Consider the following 17,500-nt stretch of genomic DNA (forward strand, 5'->3'; position numbering starts at 1 on the left):
GATTATGATGCAAGCACCAGCTGCTGTATCTTTTGCATAATCCTGAACTTTAGCGTCGATTAGTGCAAAGATTTTGGGTAATTTTCGGATATGAAGCGCTTCATTATTCATTTATGTAATTGATCCAAAAATAAATTGAAAGTGAAAGTTGCGCTTTCCTGAATGTAATCACCTACGATTATATATATATATATATGTATATATATATATATATATATATATATATATATATATATATATATATATATATATATATATATATATATATATGTGTGTGTGCGTGTGTGTGTGTGTGTGTATATATATATATATATATATATATATATATATATATATATATATATATATATATATATATATATATATATATATATATATACAGTATATATATATGTGTGTGTGTGCATGTTACATAAGATTTGTCATAATTCTGACCATCGTTTACATTCAGATCTTCCTGGACAATTCCATCCTGTTCGTAATACTAGGCAGGCAGTTAATTAAAATAGACAGTCCTTCTCCATCACGAGGCTCAATACTACACAGTATTCTGGAAGTTTTATTCCAGCTGTGGCCAAGTTGTGGAATGATCTTCCTAATCGGGTAGTTGAATCAGTAAAACTTCAAAAGTTCAAATTTGCAGCAATGTTTTTATGTTGAACAGGCTGACATAAGTCTTTTTATAGTTTATATATGACATATCTGTTTTGACGTTGTTACTGTTTGTAGAATGATTTATTGTTTATTTGTTCTCATCATTTATTTATTTCCTTATTTCCTTTCCTCACTGGGCTATTTTTCCCTGTTGGAGCCCTTGTGCTTATAGCATCTTGCTTTTCCAACAAGGGTTGTAGCTTGGCTAGTAATAATAATAATAATAATAACGGTAGAAGCGACTCTTTAGCAAAGACAAACAGCTCGTCTAGGAGAAGGACATAAAAAATCAAACAATTGTTCTCTATTCTTGGGTAGTGTCATAGCCCCTGTACAATGGTTTTCCACTGTCTTGGGTTAGAGTTCTCTTGCTGGATTGTACACTCAGACAGACTATTCTGTTTCTTTATTTCCTTTCCTCAAAAGGCTATTTTCCCTGTTGGAGCCCTTAGGCTTATAGCTCTGTTCTTTTCCAACTAGGTTTTAAGCTCAGCTAATAATAATAATAATAATAATAATAATAATAATAATGGTAAAAAAGTAAATATACATAATTTGTGTATAAATTAAAATTTATTTAATGACCAGTTATCCACTGAGTTTTCGTAATGTCTTATTATGTACCCTAACATCAAAAACTTTCGATGCATACTTTCGGTTAAACATTTTGAGACCAGTGGCGATAACTATTGGGAAAAAGAGATGTATTTCAGCCAACATTACTGAAAAAGAGCTCACGAAATATTTCGAAACTGCCGATCACAGCGTGCACCTATTGCTTTTCACAGCGCTCACGAAATATTTTGAAATTACACCTATAGTTTTTGGAACGAGCGTCCATATCTATTCTTCAGCCTTTATGATACCGATAGTAGATTCCCTCCTCAGTGCAAGAGCCCGTTTCTTGCTATTGGGCAGGCAATCTAATACGTACCTACCTAGCAACCTGCCTATCTACCTACCTACCTACCTACCGACCAAGCTACCTATCTACCTACCTACCTACCTACCAAGCTACCTATCTACCTACCGACCAAGCTACCTATCTATCTACCTACCTACCTACCAAGCTACCTACCTACCAACCTACCAAGCTACCTATCTACCTACCGACCAAGCTACCTACCTACCTATCTACCTACCTACCAAGCTACCTATCTACCTAATTACCTACCTACCTACAGATAGAAGTTGTACAACGAAGAACCGACATATCGAGAAAGAAACTCCCCAGCTCTAGCGCTGAGCAGCCTAATGAGCCAATAAAAGAGATGAAAAGTGGAGGCATGTCCTGTAAAATATTGCGGCAAAGTTTGGACAGAAAGGTCGCGGGGGACTCTTCTTCTGCTTCTGGGAGGTAATATAGTGCGTGCTGGTCCAACTTCACACAGACGACAAAATTCTGACGTATGTTTTTGAGACATTATTTTATGAGGACAACTTTTCACTAAGAGAGAAAGACAGAGGGCGTGGGTTGCTGCGGGAAGTGGCTAGGGGAGGGAATACGAGTACTCTTTTATTCCCAAAATATGAAAATTTATGTTAGTCATTTTTCACTTTGAAAAACAGGCATTTCTTTCCTTCAGATTTTCTCACACATGTTGGTTGCAGGTCCTTGCAGAGACCTGTACTTTTCACAGTGTTATTTACTTATTTTGCAATGTATAATCAGCACTTGCTTCCCATCGAATTAAATTTAATTTTGGAAACTGCTATAAAGAAGACCATGCTTGCACGACGCCAAGTTCCTTATCCAAACAGTCATTTTGATAATGACGAACCCGAGAGTCAACCAATTAGAGAGGACTTGCCTAATATTTATTTCCATAATAGAACTTTCTTTCTTTCTGTTTTCTGTGTAATTATACCTGATTCCTGTTCAATGAAGTATTCGATATGTATAATCTATAATAGCAATCTTGAAGATGAAAATGACACATACGTTTGGAGACAGATAGACAGACAGACAGACAGACACACACACAAATATATATATATATATATATATATATATATATATATATATATATATATATATATATATATATATATATATATATATATATATATATATATATATACTGTACTAAGTCCGTTCCCTTGGCTCCAGTGAAAGACCAACACAGCATTATATATATAAAAGTGTATATATATATATATATATATATATATATATATATATATATATATATATACACATATATATACATATATATATTATATATACATATAGTGTATTAGTACAAGTCAATGTGACGACACATAATACGGCAGGTATCAAACCAACATGTAAAATAACATAATTTCACATGTAACTGCAAAAACTGAGTATCTGTCATTACACAAATATCAGAATTCGCTAATGTACTAATTACTTTCTAACATTCAAAAGGAATACAATTGTTTATCCGTATTCATGAGATAAACATTCTTCACAAGAAAAATGCGGTTTTTCGATAAGATAAATCTTATCAATACGAATGATAATTACATTATCAGGCGACTCTGTTAATCTTTTTTTTTTTTTATTTGATAGAGAACGATAAAGATCGCTTTTGTCATTCAGCTAAGCGTATTAGTTGCATTTCTGTTGCCTTTTCACGAACGAGATTTCCCTTGAGAGGAGGACGTAAGAAAGACACAGGGATCTCAAGGAGGACGTCAAAGTATCGCCCTCGCGAGGGAAAGCCACTGGGATACTTAGAGAAGAACGTCAAAGTATCGCCCTTGCTAGAAAAAGCCAACATGATCCTTAGAAAAAGACGTCAAGGTATTGTCCTTGCGAGAGAAAGTCACTGGCATCCTTAGAGAAAGACGTCAAGGTATTACCCTTGGGAGAGAAAGTCGCTGGGATCCTTAGAAAAAGACGTCAAGATGTCGCCCTTGCGAGAGAAAGTCATTGCGATCTTTAGATAAAGATTTCAAGGTATCACCCTCGCAAGAGAAAGTCATTGCGATCTTTAGATAAAGATTTCAAGGTATTACCCTTGCAAGAGAAAGTCACTGGGATCTTTAGAAAAAGACGTCAAGGTATCGCCCTTGCATCAGAAAGCCACTGGTATCTTTAAAGAAAAACGTCAAGTTATCGCCCTTGCAAGAGAAAGTCACTGGAATTCTTAGAGGATGACATCTAAGTATCGACCTTGTGAGAGAAAGCCACTGGGATCATAGAGAAAGACATCAAGGTATCACCCATACGAGAGAAAGTCACTGGGATCCTTGGAGAAAGATATCCACATATCGTCCTTGCGTGAGAAAGCCACTGGGATCCATAGAGAAAGACGTCAAGGTATTACCCTCTTAAGAGAAAGCCAATGGGAACCTTAGAGAAAGTCGTCAAGGTATTACCCTCTTAAGAGAAGACCACTAGGATCCTTAGAGAAAGACGTCAAGGTATCGCCCTTGTGAGAGAAGGCCACTCAGATCCTAACATGCAATGGAGGGCGTCATAGAAGACTGGGAGAGATGGTATTCAGAAAAGGTGGATTTCGTCTCGTGTGTTGTGCGTAACGTTGACAAATCCTTCATACGCAATCACGTCCTGCAGTGCGAGAATAACAAAGACGTCGAGATCTTGATCCAGTATCTGCTGGAGAACGAGGACAGTGACAGGGAGAAGAGATCGAAAGACGGAATAGACGCTGCTGGAGGTGAGATTTATTACCCATCTACCTATGATTTCACTGACGAGGTCACACCGAATGGTCATCGCCAAGCGTCGGTGCCTCATAACAGTGGCCATCAGAATCAAGGTGCCATTCGGAAGGAACGTTTCGGGGGATCTAACGAGGGAAATGCCAGACCCAAAGAAGAGACCGAAGGGGACGTGGAAGCAAGAGTCATGGCACAGGTTGTGTCCTTGGCGGAGATGTTCATGGATGCTGATCCCGAGTACCTCCAGAAAATGTAAGGCAATTTTCCGTCTTCCTAAACAATGTGTGAATGTTAATGTTATCATTTGGGAGTTTTTCAGTTATTCCTCATTTTCATGAACATTGGAATTGACCACATTTATGAAATACAGGAAAATGGAATAAAAAGTAGAAAACGATAAAAATTATCTTTTTGCCATAATTCAACTTCTTATTTCATTTTATCAAATAGATTTAGAATTACTTAAAAGATCTACAATGAACTCAGTATAATGATTATACATTTGGAGTTTTAACAAAAAACATAATAAAAAAATTGATATCTTTTTTTTGTATTTCTTAAAACTCTAGTGTTGTGATATGAACAGGAATACTTGGGTTTATAAATATTGTCCCTATACCAACAACAATCAAAACTATGTAAACTTGAAATTATATTAAGGTCTTTATAGATGAAGCTTTAGTCATTGAACATTATACCGCAACATAATTCCAAGAATTCGTAATTGAAATTAATCGAGTATCAGACATATCTTATCTTTAGTAATCATAGTCCTGCCTCTGAATGAGCGATTTAACTAGCACTAGTTCAAGTAATAAATTAATAGCATTATTACATTATTTACTGTACTTGAATTAAGCAAGAGTTTGAAAATCTCTTAATCACCATTTTCCACTCATTTCCTTATCTTATCTTTGATTACACTTTAGATATCAGAGTGGCTGTTTCGTAGAAATGAAATCATTTTTAAATGTAAGGAGTTGAAAACAACAGTACTTCTCAGTTGGATGTTAAAAAGCACTTGCGCTATCAATAAATTTGAAAAGCACTCTGCACTTATCAGGCATGGGGAAAGATATGCCATATCAGCATTGTGATTCAAAGTAAACATCACGTTTCAGTTACTAGACATAATATCTTAAGAAAGCAAACAAGATTTTAAACAATGGGCAAACCATTTCAGACATTAGACAGGGGTTTCAAGACAATAAGCAGGAATGGTTACAAACGCTATTTATTATTATTATTATTATCATTATTATTGTTATTATTATTATTATTATCATTATTATCATCAATTATCCATTATCAATTATCAATTATTAATTATTAATTGTTAATTATTAATTATTATTAATTATTATTATCAATTATTATTATTATTATCATTATCATCATCATTATTATTATTATTATTATTAACCAAGCTACAACCATAGTTGGAAAAAGCAAGATGCTAAAGGCCCAAGGGCTCCAACAGGGAAAAATAACCCAGTGAGGAAAGGAAATAGGGAAATAAATAAACGATGAAAAAATTAATAATAAATCATTTTAAAAACAGTAACAACATCAAAACAGATATGTCATATATAAACTATAAAAAGACTTATGTCAGCCTGTTCAACATAAAAACATTTGCTGCAAGTTTGAATTACTGTTTCATAAACCCGATTAGGAAGAAAATTCCACAACTTGGTCACAGGTGGAATAATGATAATTTAGATGCCTGGAACGAGGTTTTCAGGCCTTAGTCTGAATATCTGAATTACGAGAAAAAAGGTTTTCAGATATCAGGTTGGATAAAAATTAGGTTTTTAGATATCAGGTTGGATAAGAATTAGGTTTTCAAATATCAGGTTGGATAAGAATTAGTTTCCAGATATCAGGTTGGATAAGAATTAGGTTTCCAGATATCAGGTTGGATAAAAATTTTTCAGATATAAGATTGGATAAGAATTAGATGGTTTTATGATACCAAATTGGATAAGAATTAGGTTTTATGATACCAGACTGGATAAGAATTAGGTTTTCAGATACCACACCGGGTACCAATTAGGTTTTAAGAGGTCAGACTGGATAAAAATTAGGGTTTCAGGTACCAGACCGAGTACAAATTAGGTTTTAAGATATCAGTTTGGATAAGAATTAGGTTTTCAGATATCAGGTTGGATAAGAATTAGGTTTTAAAATACCCGACTGGGTACAAATTAGGTTTTCAGAGATCTAAACTGGATACAAATTAGGTTTTTATATATAAGATTGGATGAGTATGAGGTTTTCAGATACAAGATTGGGTAAGAATTAAGTTTTCTGATACCAGGTAGGATAAAAGAATTAAGTTTTCTGATACCAGGTAGGATAAAAGAATTAAGTTTTCTGATACCAGGTAGGATAAAAGAATTAAGTTTTCTGATACCAGGTAGGATAAAAGAATTATGTTTTCTGATACCAGGTAGGATAAAAGAATTTTTAGATATCAGGTTGGATAAGAATTAGGTTTTATGATACCAAATTGGATAAGAATTAGGTTTTAGGATACCAAACCGGGTACCAATTAGGTTTTCAGAGGTCATACTGGATAAAAATTAGGTTTCCACAGACCAGACCGAATACAAATTAGGTTTTCATATATCAGGTTGGATAAGAATTAGGTTTTCATATATCAGGTTAGATAAGAATTAGGTTTTCAAATACCAGACTGGGTACAAATTAGGTTTTCAGAGATCAGACTGGATACAAATTAGGTTTTTAGATATAAGATTGGATGAGAATCAGGCTTTCAGATACAAGACTGGATAAGAATTAAGTTTTCTGATACCAGGTTGGATAAAAAGAATTTTCAGGTATCAGGTTGGATAAGAATTAGGTTTTATGATACCAGACTGGATAAGAATTAGGTTTTATGATACCAGACTGGATAAGAATTAGGTTTTATGATATAAAATTGGATAAAAATTAGGTTTTAGGATACCAGACCGGGTACCAATTAGGTTTTCAGAGGTCAGACTGGATAAAAATTAGGTTTCCACAGACCAGACCGAATACAAATTAGGTTTTCATATATCAGGTTGGATAAGAATTAGGTTTTCAGATACCAGACCGGGTAAAAATTAGGTTTTCGGATATAAGATTGGATGAGATTCAGGTTTTCAGATACAAGACCGGATAAGAATCAGGGTTTCTGATACCAGGTTGGACAAGAATTAAGTTTTCAGACACCAGACCGGATAAAAATTAGGTTTTCAGACACCGGACCGGCTACAAATTAGGTTTTTAGAGACCAGGCTGGATAATAATTAAAAGATCTAATATTCTAGGCAGAGAATTCCTTAGACTAAGCATGAGATTTTATAAATAAAGGAGAAATTTGATTTTTAGAACGATATTCCATCCTCTTACTAGAACGATAAAACTGCAGTAGGATATTTCTGAATAAACTAGAGGGGCAGTCAATAGAGCGCAAACATCTGCCACGCAGCTTATTTCTCGACCTTGACCTTGACCTTTGAACTTAACATGTAATAATTGGCGTGGATTTTCATACACTCAAATATGAACCAAGTTTAAAGTCTCTCTGACAACGTTGCCAAATTTTTTGGCTGATTACGTGAATTGCACATTTTACTTGACAGTGACCTTTGACCTTGACCTTCCCAAATCTAATCCTTTCTAACTTTTATTTTTGCAAGTTTCATTACTCTACGATGAAAATTGTGACAAGGAAGCTGTTCATAAACAAACACATAAACAATGGGTAAAACATAACCTCCTTCTAACTTCGTTGGCGGAGGTAATGAAGATAATACGACGAGCTGGAAATTTGAGCCACCAAACGGGAGTTTTAAAAGACATGGTTTAAAGGTTTAAAGGCCACTCATGAATGGCAGAGGCAAGGACAGTGACATTGCCCTAACAAGCAAGACAGTGCGCTAGAGACTGACCATACATGCATATGATCAAGGTCTATGTTGTGTTGTTGTTGGGGTATTAAAGCCAACACTTGTTGTTGGCACGGGCCTTTCCCTTGGTTGGCCCGTAGATAACTAAAGATGCAAGGTCTATAGATGTAAGGTCGGCCAGACAGCGGTACGATTTAAGCCACTTCTGCGCATGACGTCACTGCGGCCATATTGTTAAAGGAACCCTTGCGTATTTACCTTTGTTTATATACTCTTTACCCTTCTCTTATCAAATTATTTTCTTATTTGATATTCTCTCTCTCTCTCTCTCTCTCTCTCTCTCTCTCTCTCTCTCTCTCTCTCTCTCTCTCTCTCTCTCTCTTAGAAATTGGAGATTTTTTATACTAAATTATTCGTAGCATCGTTAGAGAAAACATGAAATAAAATAACTTCATTTAATTTCTTATATTAAAGTATAAGTAAGATATAATTTACAATTTCATAAATAATTTCTCTATTCACGATGTTTCTATTTTACAAAATTTCATATATAAAGGAAATATAATTTGTAGTTTCATAAATAAGTTGTCAATTTATTAACAATGTTTCCACTATATAATTTTTTAATATAAATTAAATATAATTTGGCGGTTCACAAATAAGTTATGAATTTATTTACAATGTTTCTATTATACAATTCTCAAATATAAATGAAATATAATTTGCAGGTTCACGAATGAATTAATAATTTACTTACGAAATCTGTATTTAACAATTTTCATATATTTCCTATTCATACTTCTCCAATCTCTCGACTTTTTTTTATTGAAATCAATTTTTCTGTTTAAATGTCTAATTCTGTATAATACAGATATTTTTGCAAAGAAATATATAATATCAGCCGATAAGGTTCATCTCGTCAGCAAGAGTTCTTTACAATTATTTCCCGCTCCTAATTTTTCACCATGGACAGCTAAAAAGATTTCTCTCATCTTGCTTAATTGGGAAAAGAAAGAATCTGAGGGTACATGAAGACCACCTCTGTTCATTACATCTATCCGACATTTATCATCTGCAACAACACCTGACCTTTGTTTTCCTTATTCAGGAAATTTCAAAGAAAATAGGCAAACAAATAGCTAAGAGAAATATCTTGTTTTGATCTCTCTCTCTCTCTCTCTCTCTCTCTCTCTCTCTCTCTCTCTCTCTCTCTCTTTCTCTCTCTCTCTCTAAAGTCACACACACACACACACACACACACACACACACACACACACACACACATATATATATATATATATATATATATATATATATATATATATATATATATATATATATATATATATAAACAAATTTCTACCTCATACTTGGGATCGAACGCTGGCCCCTTCTAATGAAACGTTCCCAAGTATGAGGTAGAAATTTATTTCTATTTGAACTAAATAACCTCCTATATACCTTTGTTACAGAACTAAATGTACTTGCAGGTATTTCATTCTCTTTGCGTGTTTCAATTAATTCAAGAAACTCATCACCCTCTATCCATGATTCTTGATTAGATTCAGTATCTCTTAAGATGAGACTGGTAAGACAAATTTCCAAGGCAATTTCTCGTTCTTTATGTGATGTTTTCCCCTGTATAGATGAACACTTGGACACTAATGTATTATAGTTCATTTCTTTTATCGAGGCATATTTGCACCGACTCGCAGTGGTGCCCTTTTAGCTCGGGAAAGTTTCCTGATCGCTGATTGGTTAGAATTATCTTGTCCAACCAATCAGCGATCAGGAAACTTTTCCCAGCTAAAAGGGCACCCCTGCGAGTCGGTGCAAATATGCCTCGATAAAAGAAATGGACTATAGACAGGCAGTCTTTGTTTTCATCGCATCTAGTACTGTTACACTTTTCACTTATCATGGGCTATTTCTTTCCCTAACAAATATTTTTTCAATCTGTATTTTAAATTTACTGCGTTAGGATGATCATGTGGGCCACTCATCTGCCTAATACAAGGAAATAAATCCTCCAGACTGTCTTGATTATGCCTCCTTGTTGGGATATAATCGACTTCATAAGACGTCTTGAGCATGTCAAACAAGCCTAGAAGAGAGTAGCAAGATAAAATTATTCCTTTTTGAAATTGATAGAGATGTTTCTTTTCCTTTTCTAGCAATCCATTGATTTTGTTACTGAAAACTTTTATCACTCGCATTTTTGACATGATGTCAATAATTTTGTTCATAACACTTGTCTGATACTCCAAATTTATACCGAAAGCACATCGAGTAGGTTTGTCGCCTTTCATGGATGAAGTATTCATAATGTCAAACCATTCATCCATTAACAATATGAACTGACCTGTTGCTTCCGTTTCATTATTCTCGAAAAGCCCCTTTCTACCTAGAAAACTAAGAGAATTACAGCAACTTCTTGACAGCAACTGTGCAGCATATTTAACCCGCTGCCGTTCTGTCCCTTGAACGTTGGAGTGAATCTGACTTATTTTGTAAGCCAATCCATACTCTGTTTTAGATTCCATCACCATTTCTTTTATCGGATGATCGGAAATTCCATATCCGTTTGGAAACGTGAACCCTAAATCTAGAAGATTATTCCTGACTAACTTGAGTAAATGAGGAACATATGCAAAAAGGAATATTTTTATGTCTGCACATGGATTCTGGATAGATGTTTTCGTACATAAAGGGTCGATTCAAAATATTTTCCATAACCTAAGATTGAAGGCCCCTAAATCATGCACTATTGCCACCACTGGATAACCTGCGTATTCCAATTCCTTTATCAAATCAATGAATTTTTCCTGCATATTGGATTCGTCAAAATCAAAGTACATTTGTTGTTTCCATTTACCTATCAGCACTCTGAACATTACCACTTGCACTCTCATATGTGGTTTATATAATATGTCAATCTTGCACTCTCATATGTGGTTTATATAATATGTCAATGTTCTTGTCATAACACCATTCACTCACTATACTCATCTCGTCAAATGACAATACAGTTAATCGTTCTCGTTCACTAAAAGTTTCAGAATTTGATTTCATCAAAGCCAACACCGATGATAGGATTCCTGGTTCACCTTTGGCTTGGCCAGGATTAATAATCCTGGACTTGGCGGGACTGGCGTCACTAACCGAGACCTTTAAATTATAATCTGCGCGCCGGCTGACCTTACATAACAGACCTTGCATATGATCGGCGCCCAAACCACCTCTCCATCCACGCTAGGATCAGGGAGGTTGACTCAGCAGATAGACCTAGAGGCTCCTCCAAAAGACCTTCCTTAGCTCACAAGAATGGTGAGGTTGCAGACACTAAAGAAACTACCAAGTTTGAGCAGGACTTGAACCGAAGTCTAGCGAATGCCACATAGGGACGCTTCCAATAGGCCACCACAACCCATACATGGGACATAAAAATTAATACTTCTGAGTGACCTTTAGACTTTTTAAGACCTAAGAAACAATTAAAATACTATAAAGGTTGTGGAGGCCTGGTAATTGCCTGGCTGGGGTTCGAGTCCCGCTCAACGTCAATAGATCCTTTGGTCGCTACAACCTCACCATCCTTGTGAACTAAAGATGGGGGGTTTGAGGGAGCCTATATGTCTATCTGCTGAATCATCAACAGCCATTGCCTGGCCCTATTTTGTCCTAGCTTGGGTGGAGAGGAGGCTTGGGCGCTGATCGTATGTATAATATGGTCAGTCTCTAGGGCATTGTCCTGACCTCTGCCATTCATGAGCAGCCTTTAAACCCTTTGAAACATATTTCTGAAAATGGTCTAATTCCAAAGAGGCAGCGAAATCTCTGATCTTTTACTAAATTTATCAGATTATTCTGATATGGGAAAATTGCAAAGGAAAATATTACTCGAATACAATAATCGCTGAATGAAATTATTCATTACCTACGAACAGTTAGTATCCTTATCAATCTTATCAATATTACAATGAACAAAGACAGAATATTGAATTTTTCACTCCAAGCTTTTTGCCATTCAAAATTTTATTGAATAAAATAATAGAAAGAAATGTAAAATCAGAAGCATTAAATTGAAAATAAAAACTCTTTCCTAGGTTCTACCATGAAATTTCTTGTTTAATATATTGTATGCACTGAGAAGCATTCATATACACATATATATATATATATATATATATATATATATATATATATATATATATATATATATATATATGAAAATTCACAAAATCAGAAAATTGGAGCCTTGCTAAAGCCTTAGGACATAAGCTAGTTACAATTCAGAGATATGAAAAGAATAACGATGGGAATAACACTAAGAGAAAGAAAAAGAACAACATGATAAGAGAGCAAAGTAGAGTAGAGGACATTTTAATGACATTTAAGAAAAAAGAAATGGACATGGGCAGGACATAAGATGGGAATGACATACAATAGATAGACATTAAGAATAACAGAATGGGTCTCAACAGATTGCAAAAGAAACAGGGGAAGGAAGAGAAGACGATGGATTGGCGGACTTTGACGGACTAAGAAAGTTCGCGGGAGTGGACTGGTATAGAAAGACCAGAAACAGACGTAAGCGGAAGGACATGTCGGAGGCCTTCGTTCTCCAGTGAATTATAGTAACGGCTGATGATGATCTCATATATATATATACATATATATATATATATATATATATATATATATATATATATATATATATATATATATATATATATATATATATATATATATACCGTATATATTTGTGTGTATATTGTATGTATGTATATCTTTTCTTCTTCTTCCCCACCGTTATTTCTACATTAATGGGTCGGTTGCCTTAATTAAGCACCCTCTCCATAGAAGGCATTGGAGAGGGTGCTTAAGGCAACCGACCCATTAATGTAGAAATAACGGTGGGGAAGAAGAAGAGATATACATACATACAATATACACACACACATATATATATATATATATATATATATATATATATATATATATATGTATGTATGTATGTATGTATGTATCTCTCTCTCTCTCTCTCTCTCTCTCTCTCTCTCTCTCTCTCTCTCTCTCTCTCTCTCTCTCTCTCTCTCTCTCTCTATATATATATATATATATATATATATATATATATATATATATATATATATATATATATATATATGATCATCATGACCCGTTACAATAGTTCACTGGAGAACGAAGGCCTCCGACATGTCTTTCCGCTTACGTCTGTTATGCCTTCTATCAAAGGCATCCTCTTTCACCAAACCTCTTCTCTCCATATCATCCTTCACCTTATCTCTTCACCTAATTCTCTACCTCCTTTTTGATCTTCTCTCCCTAACAGGTTCCTCCCAATTCCTCCTCACTCCCCACCAACCAACCTCAACACGTGGCCATAACATCCCAGGTTGTTGACCTCTGACCTCGCTTAAAATGCATTGCATCATCCTGACCCCTTGATCCCCCGGTTCATCTCTCATCTATTTGGGTACAACCGTGAGAGGAAAAATTTACAGTACGTGTTTACATGGATGTGCTGTGTAATGTTTGAATTATTATATGAGTGCTGTACATTGGGTATTTATGGATACTTGTGTAATTGATTCATATGCATACATACATATTCGTATGTATATATACATAAATACATACATACATAGCCTCTCTCTCTCTCTCTCTCTCTCTCTCTCTCTCTCTATATATATATATATATATATATGTATATATATTTTATATATATATATATATATATATATTTTATATATATATATATGCATATATATATATATATATATTATATATATAAATATATATATATATATGTTGGCTACCCCCCAAAACTGGGGGAAGTGCCTTGGTATATGTATGTATGTATGTATGTATATATACAGTATATATATATATATATATATATACATACATATATATATATATATATACATATATATATATATATATATATATCTATATATATACACACACACACACACGCACGCTCACACATGTTGAATGTTTCTCTAAATATCCAAATAATTTTGTATAAAATTCTCACCACCATAACATATATATTAAAGTGTATTTCCAAACTCAATGTAGTCCTGAAGAAGGGTCGCATAATGATCCGAAACACGTGTCGACACCAAACAATAAAGGGAGAAAAGTAAATATATTTCTGCTATTAAACTTTTGCAGGACATTCTGTCCGAAGAGAAACCATCCTCGACTTTTGGACGCCATCAAGACATTGTCTATTCATTGTATATATATATATATATATATATAAATAAAGATATATATATATGTGAGTATATACATATATATATATATATATATATACTCACATATATATCTTTATATATATATATATATATAAATATATATATATATATATATATGTATATATATATATATATATATACTCACATATATATATATCTTTATATATATATATATATATATATATAAATAAAGATATATACATGTGAGTATATATATATATATATATATACAGTATATTATTATCAAGACGTTTCAACTATCAGGAGGCAGTCACAGATAAAAAAAACATTCACTTCCACAATGTAAATTATTGGGTGATACAAAATAACATCAGTAACATTTAAATACACAATGAAAACCAATCAATGAAAATGTCATTATTATTGTTTAAAAATACTCAAATTTACATTAAGATCAGAAGATTAAATTTTTGTCCTGACATCGTTGATTAGAAATCATGGATAGATCATATTTGTCCTTTTGAACAATCCAACAATCTATTTGACAGGATAAGAGAAATTACTCGAATGCCATATGTGAACGAGATCATGGTGAGGGGTAGATGGAGATGGTTTAAGCATGCTCTTCGCACTCCCCAAGAGAGATCAATTCACCAGATACCTAACTGTACTCCACACGGCAGTAGAAGAGTTGGATGACCCAGGCCTACATGGCTGAGGACTATGAAGCGTGCAGCGGGAGATGATTAATGTAGAAGTATTGAATTAAAAGCTCAAGATAGAGACGACTGGCGAAATATAATCGAGACCCTTTGCGTCAATAGGCCTAAGAAGAGATGATGATGATGATGATTTATGTATTGGGTGAAAATTTTTATAGTATTATGACACGCAATCGTGTGTTCATTATCTGTGAAGCGTGGAATTTAATTAATCACACTGACTTATGAGTACAGGGCTATACCTTGATATATAACGATGCAAAACTTTATAAACGATAAAGAAAACTATAACAGTAAGTTAAACTTTTTAACAGCTCAAGAAAACAATGAAAGTATGTTAAACTTTTTAACAGCTCAAGAAAATAATGATAGTATGTTAAACTTTTTAACAGATCAAGAAAATAACGAAAGTATGTTAAACTTTTTAACAGCTCAAGAAAACAATGAGAGTATGTTAAACTTTTCAACAGCTCAAGAAAACAATGAAAGTATGTTAAACCTTTTAACACCTCAAGAAAACAATGAAAGTATGTTATACTTTTTAACAGCTCTAGAAAAAAAAATTAAAGTATGTTAAACGTTTTAACAGCTCAAGAAAACAATGAAACTATGTTAAACTTTTTAACAGCTCTAGAAAATAACGAAAGTATGTTAAACTTTTTAACAGCTTAAGAAAAAAAGGAAAGTATGTTTAACTTTTTAACAGCTAAAAAAAATATAACGGAATGTCTATCCTTTTAACAGAACGTCAAACTTTCTCATAAATAAAAAAAAAAAAAATAGAATGTCAAGCATTTCAACCTCCCAAGAAAAAACATTAGAATTATGTTAAAACTTTTTAACATCAGAAGAAAACATCTAAAAATGAAGTCTTCGTGTTTTCTTTTCGCTTATATTGCCATCATCAGTTTGCCAAAGAAAATTTGCTTGACGAGTTTAAAGGTTTAAAGGCCACTCACGAATGGCAGAGGCAAGGGATAGTGACATTGCCCTATCAAGCAGGACAATGTCCTAGAGAGACTGACTATATATACATATAATAAGCTCCCGAGCCCCAACCAAGCTAGGACAAAGGAGGGCCAGGCAATGGCTGCTGATGACTCAGCAGATAGACCTATAGGCTCCCACAAACCCCCCTCCTTAGCTCATAAGGATGGTGAGGTTGCAGCGAGCAAAGGAACTAACGAGTTCAAGCAGTCTGTCACAGCAAACTAAAGCAAAAGTGAAAAACAAAATAATATAAGAAAAAAAAAACGGAAAATGCCATCGAACCTCCGACTACGAAATACGAAGAAACTGATAAATTCCAGAAGAAATATCTTAATGGGTTGAAGGCCCAGTCGAGAAAGAAATTAATATTTGCATAGGTAAAGAGCTTTTGTCTTTTGACAAAGCGATTAAAGCTCTCGGTAGAGTCTTAAATTATACTCAGGGGATATTAGAGATGGAAGAAGCTTTCAATGACATCAGTAATTGCATATTGATCTTCCACTTGCGTGCAATGTTAGCTTAAACGTTTCGTACTCTATCTGGGTCTTTTAGACTCGAATTTGCCTTTGTCTAGTACGTAGAAGACGTTGGAAGACCTAGGCATGTATGACTGAGGGCTATGAAGCGTAAAGTAAGAGATGATGAATGGAGGAGTATTGATTTAAAAGCTCAATATAGAGACGACTGGCGAAATCTAAGCGAGGGCCTTTGCGTCAGTAGGCGTAGGAGGAGATGTAATGATGATGGTACACACACACACACACACATATATATATATATATATATACAGTTATATGTATATATATATACAGTTATATATATATATATATATATATACAGTTATATGTATATATATACTGTATATATATATATAAAAATATATATATATATATTTATATATATATATATATATATATATACACACACATAACATATGCAGCAGTTTCTTGTCCACTGCAGGACATACGCCTCAGGTATGGCCTTATTTATGTCTGGGGTTTGGCCATTTCATCATCACAAAGCTGGCCATTGCGGATTGGTGATGGTGGGAAATTTTAGTCTGATCGTTGATAGCAAATCAAACGTAGTAAGGGTGGCACTGACTAGTACAGCTTTGCTGATCATGACAAAACACAAACCCTTTCACCATGTTAACGTACCTATAATCAGAAAGAAAGGTATATTATATATATATATATATATATATACATATATATATATGTATATATATATATATATATATAAACAGACACACACACACACACACATATATATATATATATATATGTTTATATAGTGTTGAAAAAACAATACTAAATATAATTTCTGC

The 17,500-nt window shown here is 33.9% G+C and overlaps 1 protein-coding gene across 2 annotated transcripts in view; it reads left to right on the top strand.

Moving 5' to 3' along the window:
* Window positions 1-3,220: 3,220 nt before the first annotated feature.
* LOC137625862 (E3 ubiquitin-protein ligase RNF216-like) overlaps window positions 3,221-17,500 on the top strand; it is a 67,175-nt gene continuing 52,895 nt past the window's right edge. Inside the window, exons 1-2 of one of the 2 annotated variants that reach the window (XM_068356782.1) lie at window positions 3,221-3,943; window positions 3,996-4,560. In XM_068356782.1, the coding sequence (XP_068212883.1) occupies window positions 4,091-4,560 (470 nt within the window). In that variant the 5' untranslated portion in view covers window positions 3,221-3,943; window positions 3,996-4,090. The remainder of the gene's footprint in view (window positions 3,944-3,995; window positions 4,561-17,500) is intronic. The other variant, XM_068356780.1, reaches the window with a different exon arrangement.

This window comes from Palaemon carinicauda, chromosome 33 (genome assembly GCF_036898095.1).
Source record: "Palaemon carinicauda isolate YSFRI2023 chromosome 33, ASM3689809v2, whole genome shotgun sequence".
In the NCBI taxonomy this organism is placed as follows: Eukaryota; Metazoa; Arthropoda; class Malacostraca; order Decapoda; family Palaemonidae; genus Palaemon; species Palaemon carinicauda.